This window comes from Sorex araneus, chromosome 8, assembly GCF_027595985.1.
Source record: "Sorex araneus isolate mSorAra2 chromosome 8, mSorAra2.pri, whole genome shotgun sequence".
NCBI classification, from domain to species: Eukaryota; Metazoa; Chordata; class Mammalia; order Eulipotyphla; family Soricidae; genus Sorex; species Sorex araneus.
In genome coordinates this window covers 13908282-13928994 of record NC_073309.1, presented here as the reverse complement: position 1 = coordinate 13928994, position 20713 = coordinate 13908282, and the positions used below count along the sequence as shown (strand labels likewise).

The 20713-nt window shown below is 55.0% G+C and overlaps 2 protein-coding genes across 2 annotated transcripts in view; one reads left to right on the top strand and one right to left on the bottom strand.

Annotated features, from left to right (window-relative positions):
- The first annotated feature begins 5144 nt into the window (after window positions 1-5144).
- Window positions 5145-12340, top strand: CMTM3 (CKLF like MARVEL transmembrane domain containing 3). Its single transcript, XM_055145249.1, has 5 exons — window positions 5145-5345; window positions 7263-7418; window positions 8226-8321; window positions 8605-8725; window positions 10261-12340. The coding sequence occupies exons 1-5, from the start codon at window positions 5205-5207 to the stop codon at window positions 10287-10289; spliced, it is 543 nt and encodes a 180-aa protein (XP_055001224.1). The 5' UTR covers window positions 5145-5204; the 3' UTR covers window positions 10290-12340.
- CMTM4 (CKLF like MARVEL transmembrane domain containing 4) overlaps window positions 11629-20713 on the bottom strand; it is a 50882-nt gene continuing 41797 nt past the window's right edge. The window contains exons 3-4 of the mRNA XM_004600623.2: window positions 20233-20331; window positions 11629-18688 (exon numbers count right to left, since the gene is read on the bottom strand). Coding sequence (XP_004600680.1) covers window positions 18524-18688; window positions 20233-20331 — 264 coding nt within the window. The 3' untranslated portion in view covers window positions 11629-18523. The remainder of the gene's footprint in view (window positions 18689-20232; window positions 20332-20713) is intronic.

Genomic DNA, 20713 nt, shown 5'->3' with positions numbered 1-20713 from the left:
GATGGTTTAATGGGCACAGCATATATTGTGCCCGTAAGAGGCCCAGGTTCCATCCCAGGCAAGTCGAACGGTGGAGCACCAGATGAATATTTTTTTTAATTTTTTATTTTTCAATGAATCACCATGAGGTACAGTTACAGACTTACAAACTTTCATGCTTATGTTTCAGTCATACAATGATCGAGTACCCATCCCTCCACCAGTGCCCGTTCTCTACCACCAATGTTCCCAGTATCCCTCCCATCCCTCTCCGTTCCCCTTCCCCCCCTCCCCCCCTCGTCTCTGTGGCAGGCGCATTCCCTTTTACTGTCTCTCTTCTTAGGGTGTTGTGGTCTGCAATGCAAGTATTGAATGGCCATCATGTTCGGTCTATAGTCTACTTTTGGCACGCATCTCCCATCCCGAGCAGGCCCTCAAACACCCTTTACTTGGTATTCCCTTCTCTATCTGAGCTCTGTTTTTCCCCAGCATGTGAGGCCGGCTTCCAAGCCTTGGAACAAAGTACACTGGTACTTATCTCTACTATTCTTGGCACCAGGTGAATTTAGTCAGTCACTTTCCCAGGTTCCATCCCAGGCAAGTTGAAGGGTGGAGCACCAGGTGAATTTAGTCAGTCACTTTACATCTTGCCCATGGAATGGGAGGTCAAACAAAATAGATAATGGGATGGCTGGGGGTGGGAGATTGTAGCAGAGAAAAGGAAGCCTCCAGCTCTTCTTTCTCTTTCTCTTTCTCTTTCTCTGTCTCTCTCCCTCTCTATCTCTGTCTCTCTCTGTTTCTCTCTGTCTCTCTGTGTGTGTCTCTCTGTCTCTCTCTGTCTCTGTCTCTCTCACTCTCTCTTTCTCTCCCTCTCCTTTCCTCCCTACCCACCCCCCTCCCTGCACAGTCTGCATACCTACAGGCACCAAGCAGACTGCAGGACAAATGTCTATTCAGGCAGACACTGAGCACAGGAGTCTTAACCACACATACCAAGGCCATGACCAGATACTACAAAGAGCCAGGATGGGACAACAGTAACTGCTGGGGTACAGTTTGAGAGGCCCAATGTCAGGTACAGAGCACAGGGATCTCGCCTACAAGCACATGGTGGCAGGCTGGAGACTTAAGGAAAGCCAAGACAAGGTGTCAGGGAACCACTGGAATATTGTCTGGCAAAGGCCTAAGGATACAATTTCAGACTAGGAAAGTGTACACTGGGCAGAGATTGCAGTGGGGCCTGGCTGGAACCGGTCTTTGTACACTGGAGGAGAGTAGATCATGTGGGATAGGACCCAGGAGATCATACATGGGATGGAGCAGCACCAAGGACAGGATGAGTGATGCTGTTCTGGGGTAAAGGAGAGGCTTGGACAATCAAGGAGGGACCCAGACCCATATACTTAAATAGTACAATAAACTATAACTTTTAATTCTTGGAGTTTTGCATACAAATCCTTCGTATGATTCTCAGCAAGCTACCAGCACAGGAAAACCCACTGTTGTGCTAACAGTACACATGTTCCCAGAGTACCAACAGCCCAGAGCCAGGACTAAGCACTGAGCACCATAGGGTGTGGCATCAAAACCAAAAATAAATAACTAACATTCAACCTTTGGTGGGGCTTGGTGTGTGACTCAGCAGTAAAAGCCTTGCATGTGTGAACCCATGGGTTTAATGTCTGGCGCCTATAATGGAAAAGTGAAACTGATTTAAGGGCCAGAGAGAGTCCTGAGATTAAGATGCTTGCTTTGCATGCAGCCGGCACTGGTCTAGCAAGCATCTGCTTGAGACACAGCAGAGATCTGGTGAAAAGTTTGATCTTTCAAAATAGACAAGCACCTAGCCAAAGAAATAATAGTGCAGGATTTCTACATTCCTTCAGCCCTCTGTGTGCCTAAATTACTCAGTTCTGAACCATTATTTCATGCCTTTAATTTATTTTTTGGAGGGAGGAGTTGATCCACACCCAATGATGCTATTCCTGGCTAAGGGAATCACTTCTGGCAGGACTGGAGGACCATATAGGGTGCTGGGGATTGAATCTGGGTCAGCCACACGCAAGGCTGAATGCCTTACCCGCTGTACTATCGCTCTGGCCCCTAATGTTTTTAATTTATTTTCATTTTTAGGAACATACCCAGATGTGCTCAAACTTTCCTCCTGGCTTTGTGCTTCAAGATCACGAACCACAGGTGGTGCCAGGAATTGAACCCAGATCAGTCATGTGCAAAGCAGTGTCTTCCCCACCATCTGGGCTTGGCTTCAGTGAATGTGCTGCATTAAACCCTCACCTGCCTCCTCCCAAGGAATTTGGAATAAACTACATTATTAGTAAGGGGGTAAGGCCCCAGGACCACATGTGATCTGATCCCCTGAGCCCTTCTAGGAGTGATCCCTGAGCACCCCCAGATATAACCCAACCTCCCCCTCAACCCCAGCTCCTCCAGAAACCCAGGTCTTCGCTATATCCCTGGCTTTTAGCACAGCTACATTTAGAAGCAAGAATCACGGATCAAGACCTCTTACCTAGCTGGAGAGCTGAGGGAAACTGTCTTCAAGGAAGTGACTTAGTAGGACAAGTTTGCCCAACTAGGTAACAAGGTGGAGAAAGAGCATTCCAGGCAGAGAGGGCTGCATGCACAAAGGCCCTGTGGCAAGAGTAAATATTGGTTTGTTTTTAAAAATGAAGGACAAACTGGGGAGATAGTAGTACAGCACGTAAGACCCTTGCACATGACAGGTCCAGATTCCATCCCTGGCATCCCATATGGACCCCAAGCTTCACCATGAGTAAATCCCCAAGCTCAGAACCAGGAGTCAATCCTGAACACATATGGTGTGGCCCCCAAACAAACAAACAAAAAAAAGAGATAACTTCATTGGTGTGTGAGGGGAGGGAGGGAAAGCAGCAAGGGGTTACTGGGGCTGGAGCAGGTAGGGCACTTGCCTTGCACACAGCTGACCCAGGTTCAATCCCCAGTATCCCATACAGTCGCCTGAGCACTGCCAGGAGTGATCCCTGAACGTATAGCCAGGAGTAACCCCTGAGCATTGATGGGTCTGCCCCTGCCCCAAAAAAAGCCAGGAAACTCAAGGTTTGGGGTGGGATGATGGTGAAGAAAGTAGAGGGGACTGTGATTGGGGGTTTAAGCAGCCTTCTATCTGCCAAGAAAGGAAGCAGGAAGGCCTCCGTGCAGAAAGGTTCTATCCCCTGCATCAAGCACTGCTGATGACTCTCCCCTCACCAAAAAGAGCCTCACAACTTCGAAACTATCTGGAGGTAGTATTTGGATAAAATTTAAATTTATATATATACATATATATATAGCACTGCACTGTAGCACTGTCGTCCCATTGTTCATCAATTTTCTTGAGCAGGCACCAGTAACTTCTCCATTGTGAGACTTGTTGTTACTGTTTTGGGCATATCAAATACACCACGGGTAGTTTGCCAGGCTCTGCCATGCGGGCAGGATACTCTTGGTAGCTTGTCGAGCTCTCCGAGAGGGATGGAGGAATCAAACCCGGGTCAGCTGCATGCAAGGCAAACGCCTAACCGCTGTGCTATAGCTCCAGCCTATATATATATATATATATATATATATATATATACACACACACACACATATATATATATATATATATATATATATATATATATATATATATCCGTTACTGGGGCCCTGAGTCTTCACCTTTTAAACTTTACATACACACACAAACACACACAAAACTGAAAGCAGGTATGATCTGGGATATAGCGGAGTAGCTGTGGTGGTGAGCAGAGATGCAAAACAAAAAAGAAATTTAGGGCTGGAGCAATAGCACAGCGGGTAGGGCGTTTGCCTTGCACGCGGCCGACCCGTGTTCGATTCCCAGCATCCCATATGGTCCACTGAGCACCGCCGGGAGTAATTCCTGAGTGTAAAGCCAGGAGTAACCCCTGTGCATCGCCAGGTGTGACCCAAAAAGCAAAAAAAAAAAAAAAAGAAGTTTAAAAGGTGAAGACTCCGGGCCCCAGTGACAGGGCTTGGTGAGACTGAGGGACAACAGGAATATCCAGCTCACAGGCACTGGGTGGGAGGGTGAAGGAGAGTAGCGCCCCGCAGAGGCCTGGGTCAGCCACGGGAACCTGGGCTGAATATGGGAGTTGTGGGGGTAGGGGTTGACCCTGAGAATATGTGTGTGACACCAAGGGTTTGTGGGCGGCTGACCCAATAATGTGTGTATGACAGGATGTGGGGAAACATAACCCAGAGTATGTATGTGAGGGTGTGTGTGTGACCCAGTGTGTGGGTGTGTGGGTGTGTGTGACCCCGAGGACATGGGAAAAGGGTGTGTGACCAGCAGTGTGTGAGACCCTGAGGGTGTGGGGGGAAAAGTGTGTGACCTGGAAGGAGGGTGACACCCTGAGGTTGTGTGACACGCCCCTCCCAAAGGGTATGGACCGAGCAGGCACGTATGTGTGTGTGTGTGTGTGTGTGTGTGTGTGTGTGTGTGACCGAATTGTGTCTATGTGTGAACGCCCAAGGGTGTAAGGAGGAAGGGGGTGAGAGCCTGAGGGTGTGAGGGGGCAGAAAAGTGGTGCGTGATGGTGTGACCCAGAGTGTGTGTGTGTGTGTGTGTGTGTGTGTGTGTGTGTCACCCTGAGCGCGACGGGGGGATGGAGGTGTGAGTGGGAGCGAGACCCTGAGAGTGTGTGTGTGTATGTGTGTCACCCTGAGGGCGTGAGGGGGGGATGGAGGTGTGAGTGGGAGCGAGACCCTGAGAGTGTGTGTGTGTGTGTGTCACCCTGAGGGAGTGAGGGGGGGATGGAGGTGTGAGTGGGAGCGAGACCCTGAGGGCGTGAAGGGTGAGGGAGACCCCGTGTGCGGGCCGGGTGTGTGACCCGGGGTGCCTCTGCCCTGGGGCGGGAAGTGTGTGGGAGGGGTGTGAGCTGCCTCGCGCGTGTCACTCCCGGGGCAGCAACCCCCAGACGGCCCTGTGGAGGCAGGGCGAGAGGCGGGGGCGCTCCCCGGAGTTCTGGGGGCCCCAGTCCCGCGGCGGCCGCGGCGGGCGGGACAGGAAGGGGGGCGGGCGGGGGCGGGCAGAGGGGCGGGGAGGGGCTGCCCCGGCCCCCCGGCGGCTCCACTCGCCTTTTCTCCTTCCGCACGGGCCGCGTTTCCGCTTCCCGCCCGGCGCGGGTGACGGGGAGGGAGCCGCGCCCGGGGTCCTCGCCGCCATGTGGCCCCCAGACCCGGAGGCCGAGCGCGAGGCCGAGCCTGCCGGCCGCCCCGGCGCGGGCGTCCCGGGCCTGCGCGCCCTGCTGCCCGCGCGCTCCTTCCTGTGCTCGCCCAAAGGGCGCCTCCTGCTGGCCGAGTCGGTGAGTGGCGGCGGGCGCGGGGCCCCCGGGCCCCCAGCGGGCCGCGTCCCCGCACCGTCCGGCCTCGGCTCGCGGGCGCCCCGCTGCCCCCCCACGCCCCCCGGGCCCGCTGGGCCGTCGCGGGCCGAGACACGACGGTCCCGGACCCGGGTCCGCCTTCTGGGGAGGGGCGGGGAGCGGCGGGGGGGAGCCTCGGGGCTGGGCGAAGCCCCCCTGAGCCGGGCTGGGGTGGGGGGTGGGGGTGACTCCATCCGCCCGCCTCGGGCTGCCCCGCTCGGCCCTTTGTTCTCGCGAGGCCGGGGCGGCGGGCGCGCTCTTGGGGTCCGAGAGCCGGGCCCCGGCCCACTCTGCAGACCTGAAAACTGAGGCTCCCTCGCCCAGGGCTGTTGAGAGGTGGCTGGCTTGAGGAGTCAGGTGAGAGCAGAGACGAGAATGCGGACAGAGGAGGGAGGACTGTGCCCCTTGCCCTGCCCGCTCAGAGGCCACTGCGGGCTTGGTTCCAGCCCCGAAAGTCACTCGTCCAGAACCCAGAATTCTGAAGTGGGTGCAGAACCCAGCGCTACCCATGCACGCCCCTCTCACCCCCGCTCGCTTCCTGGCTGACAGCCCAGCCCAGCCCACCCTGGAGACTCTGGGGAGCAGCTGGGCAGGAGAAAGCTGGGAGAAAGCATCGCAGTCTACTGAGGGGGCCCCACCCCAGGGCTTGGAAAGCCCCAGGCCAGCAGAGGAGGCCGGAAGTAAGAGGGAGGGAAGGGCGCTGGGTACTGGGGAGCCACTCCTGTCCCCCTCTGGGCACCTCCATCTGCCCCCAGGCCTCAACTGGAGGTTCCGAAAGTGGCCACCAGGAACAGGGAAATGCAGACCAGGGGACCCAGAGGGAGATTCCCACACCGGACTTCGGGAGGCGGGGGACAGTGACACAGGAAGGGATGACGCAGAATCCTCCAGATCTTTGCAGGCTCCTGCTTCCTGCATCTCCTTGGCTCAGTCACAGTCACTGCAGCTCACAGTCGCTGCAGCTTCATCAGGAGCAGCAGCCAGATGCATCCGTGGGCCGGGAGTTCTAGGCGGATCCGGGCAGGGGTGTGACCTGAGCTGCGCCCTCTTGTGCCTGCTCAGCCCACCGCCTCCCCCCATGCAGTGAGCCAGACCAGATGTGACCAGCCTCAGCCTCTCCGCCTGTCCTAGGGGACAGTTAACAGAGTCACCATTCAGGGTGGGGTGGAGGAGTGGGGAGGGGAGGGGTTCAGCACCCTCTATCAGCTGCTTCCGCCCAGCACGTCAGCTGTGCTGCGGAATGTCCCTTTGGATTCTCGGAGTGCCCCAGTACCATCTGAAGATAGCTGAGGACAGGGTGAACATGCAGCGTGGCCCGAGGATCCCTATCCACACCCCCTTCTCCTGGAGGGTTTTCCTGATGTTCAAGTTGGCAGGTATATTCACCCTGGAGGTGCACGAACACCCTCGTCATCTGCCTCGATGGACGGGTGTAACACATTGCTGCATTTGCTTTGGATGCATCTCCATCCATCTTCTGATGCATTCCAAGTAAGGTGCCCACCTGAGCACATCTTGTCTGTCCATCTGTCCGTCCTTCCATTTTTTTTTAATGTGTTCTAATCAAGTTGCCGACATCAGCACATTTCTTGTTTGGTTTGGGTTTAGGACCGTACCCGGTTATGCTTGGGGACAGAGGAGGGCCGGGGTCAAACCCAGGGCTCTCTCACGCAAAGCAAGCACTCGGGTCCTTTGAGCCCCATTTCAGCTGTGAACACTGTGTCACTGAAGTTCGGGGGATACACCCTGCCGATTGCAGGTACCATGGCCCCCTCAGTGAAAAGCAACACTGACCAGCAGTGCTGAGCAGGTGTGCCTAGTGAGGGGCTGTGCACGGCTCACTTCTCCCCTCCTCCCCAGGGTCTCTCCTTCATCACCTTTGTCTGCTATGTGGCCTCCTCGGCCTCCACCTTCCTCACGGCCCCCCTGCTGGAGTTCCTGCTGGCCCTGTGCTTCCTCTTCGCTGATGCCATGCAGCTGAACGACAAGTGGCAGGGCCTCTGCTGGCCCATGATGGTGAGCCTGGGACCCAGAGGAAGGGAGAATTGTGCAGTTTGATCTGGTTCTGTAGTCAGCTGTGTATTGATTTCAGCGAGTTCAAACCTCACTGGCTCAGCAGCCAAGAGATCAGCGCCAGGACCGGCACCCCCAGCTCCTTTGTCCCTCTAGGAGGCAGGGAACCCCAAGAGACGTCCTCAGTGGCAGCCACCAGATGGCGCCAGTGCTCCAAACTGGGCCCAGGGGACTGGCCCCGGGCCAGTGGAATGTAAGCTGGTTCCTGCCAGGCAGGGCAGGTTAACTGAGGACTTCCCAGGCTTACCCAATCTTAGGGCCCTGCAGCCTGCTTTTATCACCTGTGAAGATCCAGAACCTCATCTCGAACTTTGCTGCATAAATGGGCCAGAGGAAAGGGACAGCAGAAGCAGCACCTGAACCCCAGTCTCTTCACTCCATCAAGGCTTGGGTGTGTGGGGAGATAATCTCTTCCCATTTTTAGGGACAGGAAAACAGAAAACGCGACATAAGTGGATCTGCCACAGGCTTGTGGCCAAGGGAAACCCAAGGCCAGCTCTCCCCTAGAGAACAGCAAAGGAGCAGGTGACAAGGTGCTTCCTCACCATGTCCTCCCAGTGCAAGCCCTGCACCCAGGCCCAGCCCCTGTTGAGCTGTGGCCTGGCCCAAGGATGGACACCTGGGAAGAGGGGGGTTGGAGGAGATAGGCAGGGGTGCAGGCGGGAGCCCCTTGCCAGCGCCACCCTCTGGGAGCAGCACACCTGCTGTTGTGTCTCTGGGAGCTCAGCGTGACCTGTCCCTTCTCCCCAGGACTTCCTGCGTTGTGTCACCGCGGCCCTTATCTACTTTGCCATCTCCATCACAGCTGTCGCCAAATATTCGGATGGGGCTTCCAAAGCAGCTGGGGTGAGTAGCTGCCCAGGGATGCACCCCCCCACCCCAACTTCACCTCTCCTGAAGCCGCAGATGCCCAATGAGCTACCCACTTTAGACCGGAACTGGGGTCACCTTCTGTCCCTGTCAGGGCCCCTTGGACCGAAAGCATGAAGTGTGGGCCCCTCTCAGCAATTCCTGGGTCCTCTTCTGAGGGGGGGGTCTTCTCTTGTTTGCCAGTAAGGAGTGCACAGCCTCCTGGTGGCTCTCTGCACCCCCAACCTCAGCACGGTGCCCCTCTGCCCTGTATCCACAGGTCTTTGGCTTCTTTGCCACCATCGTGTTTGCCATCGATTTCTACCTGATCTTTAACAACGTGGCGAAATTCCTCAAACAGGGGGACTCTGCGGAGGAGACTGCAGCCGACAAGGCAGAAGGTGGGTGGCTGCCCGACCCTGCTGGGGCTGGCCCGCTGGAGGCTGGAGCAGGGAACATCCTCACTGGGTCCAGGCAGCAGGTGCTTTCACAGCCTAGTTCTCTCCGCGCATATAGTCTCCTGGGGGCTCCAGGCCCAGCCCACAGCCCTTCCAGCTGAGGGTGTGCCCCCTTGGTGACATGTTGATGAGCCCACAGGCAGGTGCCACCCCCTTCCATCTCCAGCTTGCTCCCTTGCTGTAGCTTTGGGTGGAGTGGGTGGAAGTGTGGTATCAGGAACCAAACTGTCATTCTCATCTGGCACCAGCAAGCTCGGGCGGGGTGTGCCTTTTACTTCAAGGCAAGTGCAGGCATTATTCTGACCCCCCCGCACCATGCATCTCAGCTGGGAATGACTGTTGGGTCCATTCACCTGATCCTAAAGAAATGGCAGAGAAGGCTCAAGGGGCTAAGTACGTGCCTTGCACGTGGAAGACCTGGGGTTTGGTCTTCAGCACCGTATGGATCCCCGAGCGCAAGCTCTGAGCACTGCCAGGTGTTGTCCAAAATCCCCCCAAAAGAAAAAGAAACAGGGGCCGGAGCGATAGCACAGCGGGTAGGGTGTTTGCCTTGCATGCGGCCGACCCGGGTTCGATCCCCAGCATCCCATATGGTCCCCCAAGCACTGCCAGGAGCTAGTCCTGAGTGCAAAGCCAGGAGTAACCCCTGAGCATCGCTGGGTGTGACTCAAAAAGCAAAAAAAAAAAAAAAGAAAAGAAAGAAAAAGAAACAAAGCTGACAAATGGCTTTTAAGTTATCCCTGGGTGGGTGCCCCCTGTGCAGGGCAGGCATGTGGTGGAGGCCCTGTGAGTGTGCCTGGGGGGCAAAGACCACTCAGTGGCCCCTGTCCAGAGGGGCCCGAGGAACAGACTGGGTGGAAGCATGGGCACGAAGTGCTCTGTGGCACTGCAGTCTCCAGCCATCCCGCCAGCCCAGTGCTGCTGTTGATCGATGACCCCGAGCCACTCCCTGCATCTGAGGGAATGGGGTGTCGGCCTCAGCCTCAAACCCACGCAGCCTGGGCCCCGCCCGCCTCACCTCTGATGCGCCTGTTGACCCAAGCCTGAGGCTACCCCAGGCTCGACCTGCCCTGGAGGAGCTTGGCTGAGCTCCGAGTTAGGCCCTGAATAAATGGTGAGGCCCCCAGCCACCTCCGGGGGTCTGTGTGGGGACAGGGGGAGCAGGCGCCAACTCTGGCTGCGGACTGGGCGCTCGAGGTAGGGCTACAGCCGGTGGGTGCCGCCAGGCACGTGGGAGCACACGCCAGGGTGACGGGTGTCAAGCAGGCGCTGGGGGCCTGTGGGTGTCAGTGACAGGTGACTGGACAGCCAGAGCAGAAGAGCTTTCAGACTTGTTGGGTCTGCTTGGAGTTGGGGGGACCCTGCGGGGTCCCCAGGAGGGCCGCAGACCCTGTGAGTGGCAGGCGCAGTCGGAGGAGGCGGGGTTGGGCTGTCAGGGTCCAGAACACCCACCGCGTGTCCTCTCGCTTGCCTTGCAGAGGACGACTCCGACTCTGACTCCGACTGAAGGCCCGTCCCCGTCCTGGCACCTGAGCCCCGCGGACCTTCACTCCTGCCCCGTAGATCTGCAGGCCCGAGCATGGCCAGGGACCGTGTGTTGGGGGAAGGCCGTTGTAGGGGGAGCTGCTGGGGGAGCGGGCTCCTCACAGGCTCCCCTGAGGCCTTCCCGAGCCCCGCGACCTCTCCCGGGCTTAGCACCCTAACCACTCTGCACCAGGCATCTTGGATGTTCTGCCCTTCTCCCCTCCTGTCCCACAGACATTAAGGCCCTGTGACCTCTGCCGAAAGCAGGCACAGGGACAGACCCACTGAGCCTGGCCCTCTCCCTTTCCGAGGAAGCACTGACACGTGGGGTAAGGGGGGGTCAGGCCAGGCCTCCTGGCGCTGCTGCCTCTGCTCGTGCAGTAGAGAATGAGCCTTGATTCAAGCGAGAGTGACCGCCTCATTCTCAAAGCAGGTGCCCTGCCACTGGGCGAGAAGGGGTCTCGGCACCAAAAGGGCCCCCCACATCTCCAACAGGCCTGAGTTCCAAGCTGAGTAGCTCTGAAGAGGCCCAGAGGGGGTTGGGCAGGCCCAGCCATGGCACTCTGTTCCAGGGGCCCCACAGTAAATAAGGGGGCCCAAGCCAGACAGCAGAGCAAAGGTCCTGCGCCCCTTTGCGCGGTGCTTCTCTGAGGGCTTGTGCCCTGCATGTGGCTCTTCCATTTTGATAACGTTCTGTAATTTTTTTTACTCAAAACCAGCTTTTTTATATATGGCACTTCCTGTGAACCAAGAGAGTGAATGAGCTAGAATCCCCGACCCACATTTTGGGCACATATAACCTTTGTCCTTCTCCTGCATGAACCTCCTAACCTGAGAGAAAGAAGCTATAATGAATTAAATCATACTGACCACTTGCCAGGATGTGTGTGTTTGAGCCACGCTCCAGGAGCCTGCCTGAGCAGCAGGAGCCTGCCTGGGCCCTGACACCAGGGCTCAGTGGTGATGCCTAGTCCACTGCAGACGGCCACTACGCCTCCGACCAGTCTCTGCAAAGCTTATGCTCCAGCCATCTTCCCTGGACCTGGGCCCCCATCTCTTGGGCCCCTTCCCTGCTGAAGCAGGTCATCTCAGCGGTGGCCTCCAGGCAGCCAGAGCTTGGCGGCTCCTGGAAGCACACTGAGGAGCAGGCTCAGGGGAGGCAGCCGGGTACTCCGGCCAACTCTCCTGGACACGTTAAGAACATGAGCTGGAGGTGCAGAAGCCGAGGGGTGCACAGAGGGAGTTCCTGGCCCTCGGGCGCCCGGTGGCTTCCTGTGGACCTTTGAAGGGAGGTGACTCAATCAAGAAAGTGACAAGAAGAGTACATGTGTCCGTTTATTAAACAAGAATTCCTTCATAACAATTTAATACAATATTAGCGATGAGTGTTGAGAAAATTATTTCCCTCTACATACAAAAATACAGATTTGGACACTGAAAACAATCAGGACAAGTACCATGAAAAATTGGTCCTTCAAAGAAACAGATGGAGGGCAATTTGAGGCGTCTGCTTTCAGGAAAAACCAGTAGGAGCCAAGGCTCTAGGACCCCCCCCCCCAAAACTATGCCAAAGGGTCAGAGTCACACCTGAGAGCCAGCCAGAGCTAGGTGGTGTTCTGACTCGACCCTGAACCAGGTAGGTTCTCAACCTCGCCCCCGCCCTGCCACCCGTGAGTACCAACAAGTGATCACGTGGGAGGCCTTACTGACCACCCAAACGGACTTCTTGACCTGGCACAAGGACAAAAGCTACAATGTTGGGGCTCAGTAGGTCCCCTCCTTCATTCTGCAATGGCTCAGCTAGTCACTCCAGCATCTCCTTGGCTGTGTCCCGTAAGGATGGGGACACAGAAGGAGCAGCTGGCGTGGTCTCTGGGTCTGGGTCCCAGGGAGTCCTCACAGTAGGGGGCTGTTTTGTTCAGGCTGCAAACCAGGAAGGGCCTCTGCAGGGTGGCCAGGAGTCACGGGGCTAGCTGTGTAGAAGGTGAGCCCGAGTCCAAGGCGCTCCCTTCTTGGGAGACTGGGAGCAACCTGGGTGGATCTGGAAGTCTGCAGGCACACGGCATCCCAGGGTGCCCCTCACGAAACAGCGGGGCCTGATGCCCTGGGGAACCAAGGGCAAGACGGTGGGCACAGGGCTCGTGTTCTTCCTCAAACGTGCAGCCACTCTCCTTTGAGGGGAGCCAGGGCACCCCGGACGGAGCAAGTGGCTCCCAAACGCCAGGCACGATGCTACAGATCATTATTTCACAGAAATATACTTTCATCTCTCACACTATTTAAATAAGCAGAAACGAGATGCTGGGGAGGAAACAGCAGAGAGAACAGGAATAGCCATTGTCAGTTGCCTTTTTTTCCCTTTTTCTCTCTTTCTCCAAATTTACTTAAGTTTAAAGGAAAAATAGCCAGACCGCAAAACGAGCATTGCTGGAAGCAATAGTAAGAGAACACAAGCTAAAATCATGCTACAAAAATAGTGTTATCTGCTTCAACTAAATGTACATCTTTTTTTTTTTAATTTTTCAGTTCCATGATTAACAAGTGCTTATGTGACACACCGAAGGCACCAAGGTGAAGTAATTATTATCTGTCTTAAGAGATAGATATAAAGAATTATCTAAGTTGGGGGAGGGGAGAATACAGTCACCTATAATAAATAGTGTTTTACCATGGGTTTCTTCTGAACCCCAAGAAATTTCAACATATACAAATAGTTTTGATCCCTCACATTCTCTTAGAGAATCAAACAAAATCAAGTTATGGAATGCAAAGCACTGGTTTTATCCATTTTATCATGAGGCAGGATTTGAAGACTTATTTTGAAGGGCTCTCAAGGGCTTTAGAGGGTGGACTGGTGGCCACCTGCTGCAAGCTGAGGCCAACCTGGGGGTGGTCTTGCCCCCACAGCTTATCTCCACAGATCCCAGGGAAAAGGACCCACTCTCTGGGCCAGCTGCCACCAATGCAAACTCTGGGTTTGTGGGTAACTGGCTTCTCTACTGCTATGTTGTAAGAAAGCTAGAAAAGGGAGAGGTGGAATTCCCAAGGTTGAGGAACCGTGTCTAAACACAATAAAAATACAGGTTAAACCAAAGAGATGTCAGGAACCACCTCTCTGCTTCAAGCCTGAGAATACAAATGCTATTTACCAGGATGAACAAAACAGGACTAGGGCTTGGTAGCAAGATTTGTCTCTGAGACACCACCTACACTGGACAAAAAAATCATACCTCTAAACGGTTACTGAAGGTATTTTTTTCAGAGACAGTTTGGAAATGTCAAATATTTCAAATTACCATCTCAACCAGATTGTTCTTAGGAGCCGTGGAGAAGAACATGATTTGTTTCATTTGGGGCCACATCCAGCAGTACTCAGGGCTTTATTCCTGGCTCTGCGCTCAGATCACTCCTGGCAGGGCTGGGGGGGGGGGGGGCCGATGTGGTGCCAGGGATTGAACCTGGCTCAGTGCTCACTGCACTGCATCCCTCTAGCCCAGGAAGCACATGTTTTAGAGGCAGGCAAGGGAAAGTGCAAGGCAGGTGGCTGGCGTGTCTATCCTGAATGAGTCACCCTTGCAGTCCCCCGAGTTCTCACCCAGGCCACTGAGGGAAGGTGGTCCTACACTTACTCTAGAGTAAATTCTGGACCCAAGACCTCACTTCCCCAAAGACGACCACGATGATGACTAAAAGGTCACTTAACCAAGGCCATGCTTTCAAGACCGGCTGGACACTGAGCTTGGTGGACACCCCGCCCACCAAGCCCCTTACCTGGGTGCTACAAAGACCTGAGGATTAGAGAAAGCTCTGGAATCTGAAAGTGTCTCAGAAAACGTCCCAGGCTGAGTGGGCAGTGCCTGGAGCCGATAGCAGCTTTCCGTGAAGCCTGAGATAACAGGCAGCCTCTGGCCCTTGCCTTTTGCTGCCTGTTGACTCTGATTTCCTGGGAAGTGAGCTAAGGGCAGCCGGGCCTCGGCGCCGCGATTCAGTGCCAGCTGTTCTGCATGCGGATGGCATGGCAGGTCTCACGGCTGCCCAGGGTCACTCCACCGGCCACAGCTTAGCTCCACACACCCAGTTAAAAAGGTTCAGAGATTAGCCAGACGTCAAAGTGTGGTCCCTCTTCCAAAGAGCACAAGGGTCTTCAAGAAGATCTGAGGGACTGGAGAGCTCACTGGGCTGAGCACATGCTTAGCATGTAGGAGGCCTGGGTTCGAGCCCGAGCACTGCATGAACCCATGAACCCACCCCCAGCCCTTCAGCACTGCCAAGAGTGAACCATGAACATTACCCCCACCTCTTAAAAAGTGGCTCTGGGGCCACTCAGAGGACAGGACAGGTGGATGGGCTGTTTGAGCCTCGCTCACTGTATCCAGGAGCTCACATAGGTGTGCAGCCTTCTCAGCGCAGATGGCTCAGCCCAAGTCTGAGTCTGAGAGCTTTGACGGAAGACAGAATGCAAACAAATCTAGGGTGGAGAACGCTATCAAGTGTCGCAGCGTTCTCTCTAGAAATGACCAACACAGGGAAGTCAGACACTCCACAAATACCCACTGACCCAAGCCTTCCAACAGGGGACAGCTACCACCAGGGCTGTGTGTACATGTGTGTGTAGGGGACAGTCAGCCAGTCTTAAGGGCTAGAGGGAGGGGGGAGAGGGGGGTGTGTGTGTGTGTGTGTGTGTGTGTGTGTGTGTGTGTGTGTGTGTGTGTGTGTTCAGTCCAATGACACAGATGTCCAGATCAGACAGAATTCTGCACTCGTTTCTGAAGGGAAGGTTATTCCTCTCAGATGGTGCTTGCTTCTCAGAATAACAACCCATTTCTTTTACCTCAGTCAAACTTCTAGGACAGTCTGATTTCAATCGACCTCTGTCCCTCCCCTCCTGCTCTGGGTCAGCAGGCTTACGTGACTGAGCTGGATACAGGGAAAAGGCAACTCCATCTATGCCTTTACCCATGTGAAGAGAAGAAAAAGAAGAATCGGGGAGGGAAACATATCAACCAAGCCAGTGCCAAAATCAACTCACTGCAGAGATGTCAGCATCTGCATCTGCCTAAAACCACGAATGCTTGAGGGTTTTGCCCAGACCATCTCCAGAAACAAATTCCCATCCATGCAGCCAAGGTATTTCTCTCTTTCTGGCACCACAGAGGGGAGCCAAGCTGTGGGAGCCAAGATCAGGCCACCAGAAGAATGAAGACACACAGGGTGCCACAGCCTTTCACTGGCCCAAACTTCTGAGATGGAATGACAAATGGCAAAACTAGGCTTCCTTCAATTGGAAAAAAAAAAAATTTAAATCTAGTATGCGGGGGGTTTTGGTGGTGGAACATGTGCTCTGGTGAAGGGATGGGTGTTTGAGCATAGTATGAATGAGACTCGATCCTAAAAGTCCTGTAACTGTTCTCATGGTGACTCAATTAAAAAATAAATTAAAAAAAATTTTAAATCCATTTAAGCACCCCCATCCCCCCAAATCTCAACGGTCTTGTTTGTACAGAGGCAACAGAACCTTTCCAATCACCCAGACGATGCTCCCTTCATTGCCTCTCCCAGGCACGCCACCATCTACGATTGGAGACAACATGGAGGCCGCATACCACAACAGGGAAGTCCAGATGGGCCACTTCCGGTTATGGCAGGAGCTAATTAAATATAAAGAAATATATTTACAAAAACAATGGAAGGGTCTCACAGCACAAGGGATATTTTTTTTTTTTTTTTTTTTTTTTTTTTTTTTTTTTTGCTTTTTGGGTCACACCTGGCGATTCACAGGGGTTACTCCTGGCTCTGCGCTCAGGAATTACCCCTGGCCATGCTCAAGGGACCATATGGGATGCTGGGATTTGAACCCGGGTCGGCCGCGTGCAAGGCAAACGCCCTACCCGCTGTGCTATCTCTCCAGCCCCAGCACAAGGGATATTAAATAGTTACAAAGGCATAAATAACTCCAAAGATTTTCAGATGCAGCTGACTCCTCATTCTGTGGTCTAGGATGGCAGCACTTCTCAGCCTCTCTCAGTATTTCATTTCCACAGGCTCCGGAACTACTCCGGGTAGCCCACAACATGTCTGGGTGGGGGTGGGGGTGGGGGTGGGGTGCAGATTGGGGTGGGGCCTGCAGGTTCCTTCGAACCAGATGATAAACTGGATTTACTGAAGAGACTTGGGAAGACTCAGGCAACTATCCGGCCCTAAATGGTTTTTGGTGCTTTTTGTTTTTATTCAATCTCACTTCAAAGGAGACTTTTAATGGAGGCCAAGTAACATGATTCCCAGCAGGAGACTTCTGATCAAGTTCAGGGTGGTCCTTCCAAGTGGGCCCCATTTTATGCAAGTCTGAGTCTTTGTCACCCTACGAGAGCTCTCAGAGGGAGGGAACCCCAACTTTGACTATGTATACACATGCAACAAATGCAAAATAAATAAATACACCAAATAAACATAAAATCCAGAGCCCACCTGCTTCTCAAAAACTGCTCCATATCCCTGCTAAGGCCCACACTTCAGGGGCATGACTGGGCCTGCCTTACCACAGCCCTGGCGGAGGGCTGTCACACCCGCTGGACGACAGGCCCGAGCACTGGGAGATGAGGGACCCATCAGCCCCGCTAGGTTGCACCGTAGCCCACAGCTCTTCTCAGAAGATCAGGAATTTGAAGGCTGCCCCTGCAAGGAAACCGCAGCAAAGCTCTGGGTTGTATCAGATGCGGGGAGCAGGGGGCTAACCTCCAAGCCCCAACCTTCAGAGGCCACAAAGGTATCATTTCTGCAACTGGAATGGAATTTCTGTCACCTGACCCATAACCCCCATCCCCAAATCAGAGACAGCTCTTTCAGGAAGCCGGAACGCCCACAGGCAGAGAGGGAGGCTTCTGCGCTCCCCCGCTCTCCATGTTCACGCTTTCATGTTCTCTCTCCCCTGACAGCATGCCCAGAAGCTGTTGCAGGCCGGAGAACAAGCTCCAGGGGCTCTCCAGGCTCCTGCAGGCCCTGCCCACTGGCACTGCTTCTCCCTTAGTGGGGGCTTGAAGCAGCGGGAGCTAGAGGGATGATCTGTAAACATTAACAAGTTCCAAGAGTGAAGATCAGATAAGTTCAAATAACTCTCCCTGTCAGAGATACAATTACTCCCAAACCAAAGATAGAGAAACCCCCCGAACAACAGCATCAAAGGGGCTCGCCAAAGTCATCCTCCCCGGGCAGCTTCACTTCTCCGAGCATCACTGGAACTTCCCCCAACAACTCCCCAGCTGGACGTCCATCGCTGTGGCCCCTTCTGAAACATGGGCGAAAGGCTGTGATGGAGCAAATTCAAGTATTTTCCATCCTAGACAAACTGACACGGAACCGCTCTCGAACGCTTCTCAGGCATTAGACAATGAGCATGCGCAGCCCTCCCAGAGGCGCACGTCCATGCAACCAGGGCTGGTAGCGTGGGCGGCATCTGCTTTTTTTCCCGTGGCTTTTACCTGAGAAGGTAAGATTGCAGAGACCCTGCAGCTCAGCCTCAGAGGGTCAAGAGAGGGAAGGGAACTGGGAAACAGAATCGTTCCTGGGTTCCTGGAGGAGAGTGTGGTCGTGGCCGGGGAGCTGACTCATGTGAGCAAGAATCAAGTGACTTCTCAGCAGCGCAGGAAAGGGCAGGGGGTCCCTCCCACACGTCAGCAGACCCGTGGGGCTGTCCCGAGAGGACCCCAGTTTTTCCCAGCCCCCCTGCAAAGTCTAGGCCCAGCAAAGAGCCCCACCCGCGCACTCGTGGCCAGACTCGTGGGCTGGCTGTCCCGGCGCCCCAGACGAGAAGACAAGAAGGCGGCGGCCCGCGGGGAGGCACGGCCCAGGCGCTGCGGAGCGAGTGCTCCAACCCGCTCTGTCCCTCCCTGCCCCGAGAGCCCAGAGTCTAGAGAGGCCACACATGGATCCCAGAGGACATGGCAACCGGGAGGCCAGCTACCCTGTGGCCCCCTCACCCCCACCCCCCACCCCTACCCTAGGGGTGACCTAGGGGCCTCCCCTACCCACTCCTGGTGGTGGGGTGGGTCGCGGCCTCCCAGAGCCAGCCCCAGGGCCACTCCGCAGACCCGCTCTCCAGATGACCGGCTCCCAACAAGACAAAGCGTAACTGAGTCACACGCAGCTCCGGCAGGACGAGGGCGGGGAGACACGGGTGCGAGGAGGGCCGGGGCGAGTGTGGGAGGCGGCCCTGGCAGCGCCTCACGTGTCCAGGCGCTGGATCTCCGGCCGGCCGTCCATGTCCCTGGACTCGGTGCGGGCGCGGATGTAGTCGTTGGCGCTCTGCTGCCGGAGGCTGACTCTCCATTTCTGCACCGCCAGGAAGGTGTTCGCCGCATACGCTGCCGTGGCCAAGAAGCCAAAAATCTAGGAGAAACGGGCCTGGTTAAGATCTTGGCGGCAACTGCCCTGCCACGGGATTCTCTAGGACTGTGGCCACCAGGAGGTGTGTGGCCTCTTCCGGTGGTCAGGCTCCAGCCAAGGCCACGGTCCTGCGCTACCTGAAGCCTGCTAGAGCTTTCTTCACAAGGATTTTGGGGGCAGGCTTGAGGGGAGGTTGGGGAAATGGGGACCACGGTGGAGAAAGGGCACACTGGGTGGTGGGATACTGAACTGGGGGTGGAATACTGAATGCCTCTGACAAATGCAACATGAACACCTTCGTAAACCATGGTGTTTAAATAAAGGGGGAAAATAAGTAAAAATTAAAATTAAAAAAAAAATCAAGCGTGCACAGGTCAGAGTAGTGGAGCGTGTGCTCTGTGCACAGGTCGAGATTCCAGCCCCCGGGGACGCCCTGCGGGCATGGCTGGAGCAGACCCTGCAACTATGCCGAGGGTGGCCCCCAAACCAAACAAAAATCACCAAAGTGCCACGACCACGATTCCCCAACACAGAAAACACAACATGGAGACAGAAAATCAGGGTCTCACAGCACTGCCCCCAAACAAACTGTCTGATCCAGTGTGGGGGTCACTAACAGTCACCCCAATCCCAGGGCCCCTACCTGCTCTCTGGCCACCTTCCACCTCCGGGGCGAGAAGCTGAGCAGCACCCGGGCAAGCAGGTAGTTCAGCCTTTTTTCCTACACTTTTGCATCCTCCCTCCTAAGACCAAAGTGATATGTGTTCTTTGGAAAAATGAAACAATACAAAAATTCAGGGCCCAGAGGAGTGTTTATTTGGTTGCCCCATGCTCCGCCAACCCCAACCTCCAGATAGGGCACTATCCTGAAGAGTAAAACAATGTTAAGAATTGTGGCTGAGTTCTTCATCCAGCCCCATATGGGGACATCGGTCTCTGAAGAAACAGCGTCACTGACAGTCATCCAGGGCTCTCTGATGGAGGGACAACATCCGTGCTCCTCAAAGCTGAGCACGTACTTCAGAGGGTTTGCTGGAACCAATTTTTGTCTGTTTATTTTTGGGCTATGCTGTTGGTGCTCAGGGCTTAATCCTGGCTCTGTGCTCAGGGATCACTCCTGGCAGAGCTTGGAAACCAGATGCATTGAACTGAACGGGGACTGAACCAGAGTCGGCTGCGTGCAAGGCGTCTCTGGCCTGGAAGCAGATTTTTTTCCCCCCAGCAGTGCTGGGCATCGAACCCAGGGCCTCACATACAAAAGGTTCTGTGTTCTGCTGCTGAGCAATATCCCCAGCCCCAAAACAGATTTCTGATGTGGTGTTCTGAGGGTGCTTGAGAAAGGCCTGTTGAACAGCTTCCTGGTTGACACTGAGGCTGTTTCAGGGATCACACTTTGAAAACCTCACCACATAAAGGAGACCTCCCCCCTCCCACCCACCTCCTCCTCCGCCCTAAAGAGAAAAAGGAACTTGGGGACACATGCGAGGGGGCAGAGCGGGCAGGACACGCGCGCATCAGCCTGCCGGTCATCAGCCAAGCTCGCTTACCACGGCAGCAATTTCTGCTCCAGTTTTGTGGTTTAAAGCAGCCAGGACTATCGAAGCAATAAAGAAAAAGAAAGTGCTCAGTCCAGTGTTGACCAAATCCTAAGGAAAAAGAAAAGCAAGTCACTGGAAAAGCGATGGAAGAACTTCAGACATCAGCAGCGCGATGCCCGGCCTCCAAAGGCTCCCGATTTGACCCGACGCCCTGGAAACACCGGGTCACTCCAAAGGCAGTAAAGGTCCCTTTACCCAAGAAGCCACCACAGCAAAATCCACATTTTTACCGATCGCACTGCTGTGGGCTTTTTCCTTTTGTGGGGAAGGGGAGCTCCCTAGCAGTGCACAGGGGGTCTGGGGCCACTCCAGGAATGCTCAGTCAAACCAGCTGGAAGGCTCGGGCCAGTGGCCTGGGATTCTGCACTGCTCAGGCCCAGTGCCACTGGGGCCATCACGGGCCGGTCCTTACACCAGCCGTGCACCGCTG

Excerpts from the sequence above, each read along its gene's own strand:
- CMTM3 (XM_055145249.1), top strand. The coding sequence starts at position 5,205 with ATGTGGCCCCCAGACCCGGAGGCCGAGCGCGAGGCCGAGCCTGCCGGC. Across the intron at positions 5,346-7,262 it reads GCCTCCTGCTGGCCGAGTCG|GGTCTCTCCTTCATCACCTT; the intron begins GTGAGTGGCGGC and ends CCTCCTCCCCAG. Across the intron at positions 8,322-8,604 it reads GGGCTTCCAAAGCAGCTGGG|GTCTTTGGCTTCTTTGCCAC; the intron begins GTGAGTAGCTGC and ends CTGTATCCACAG.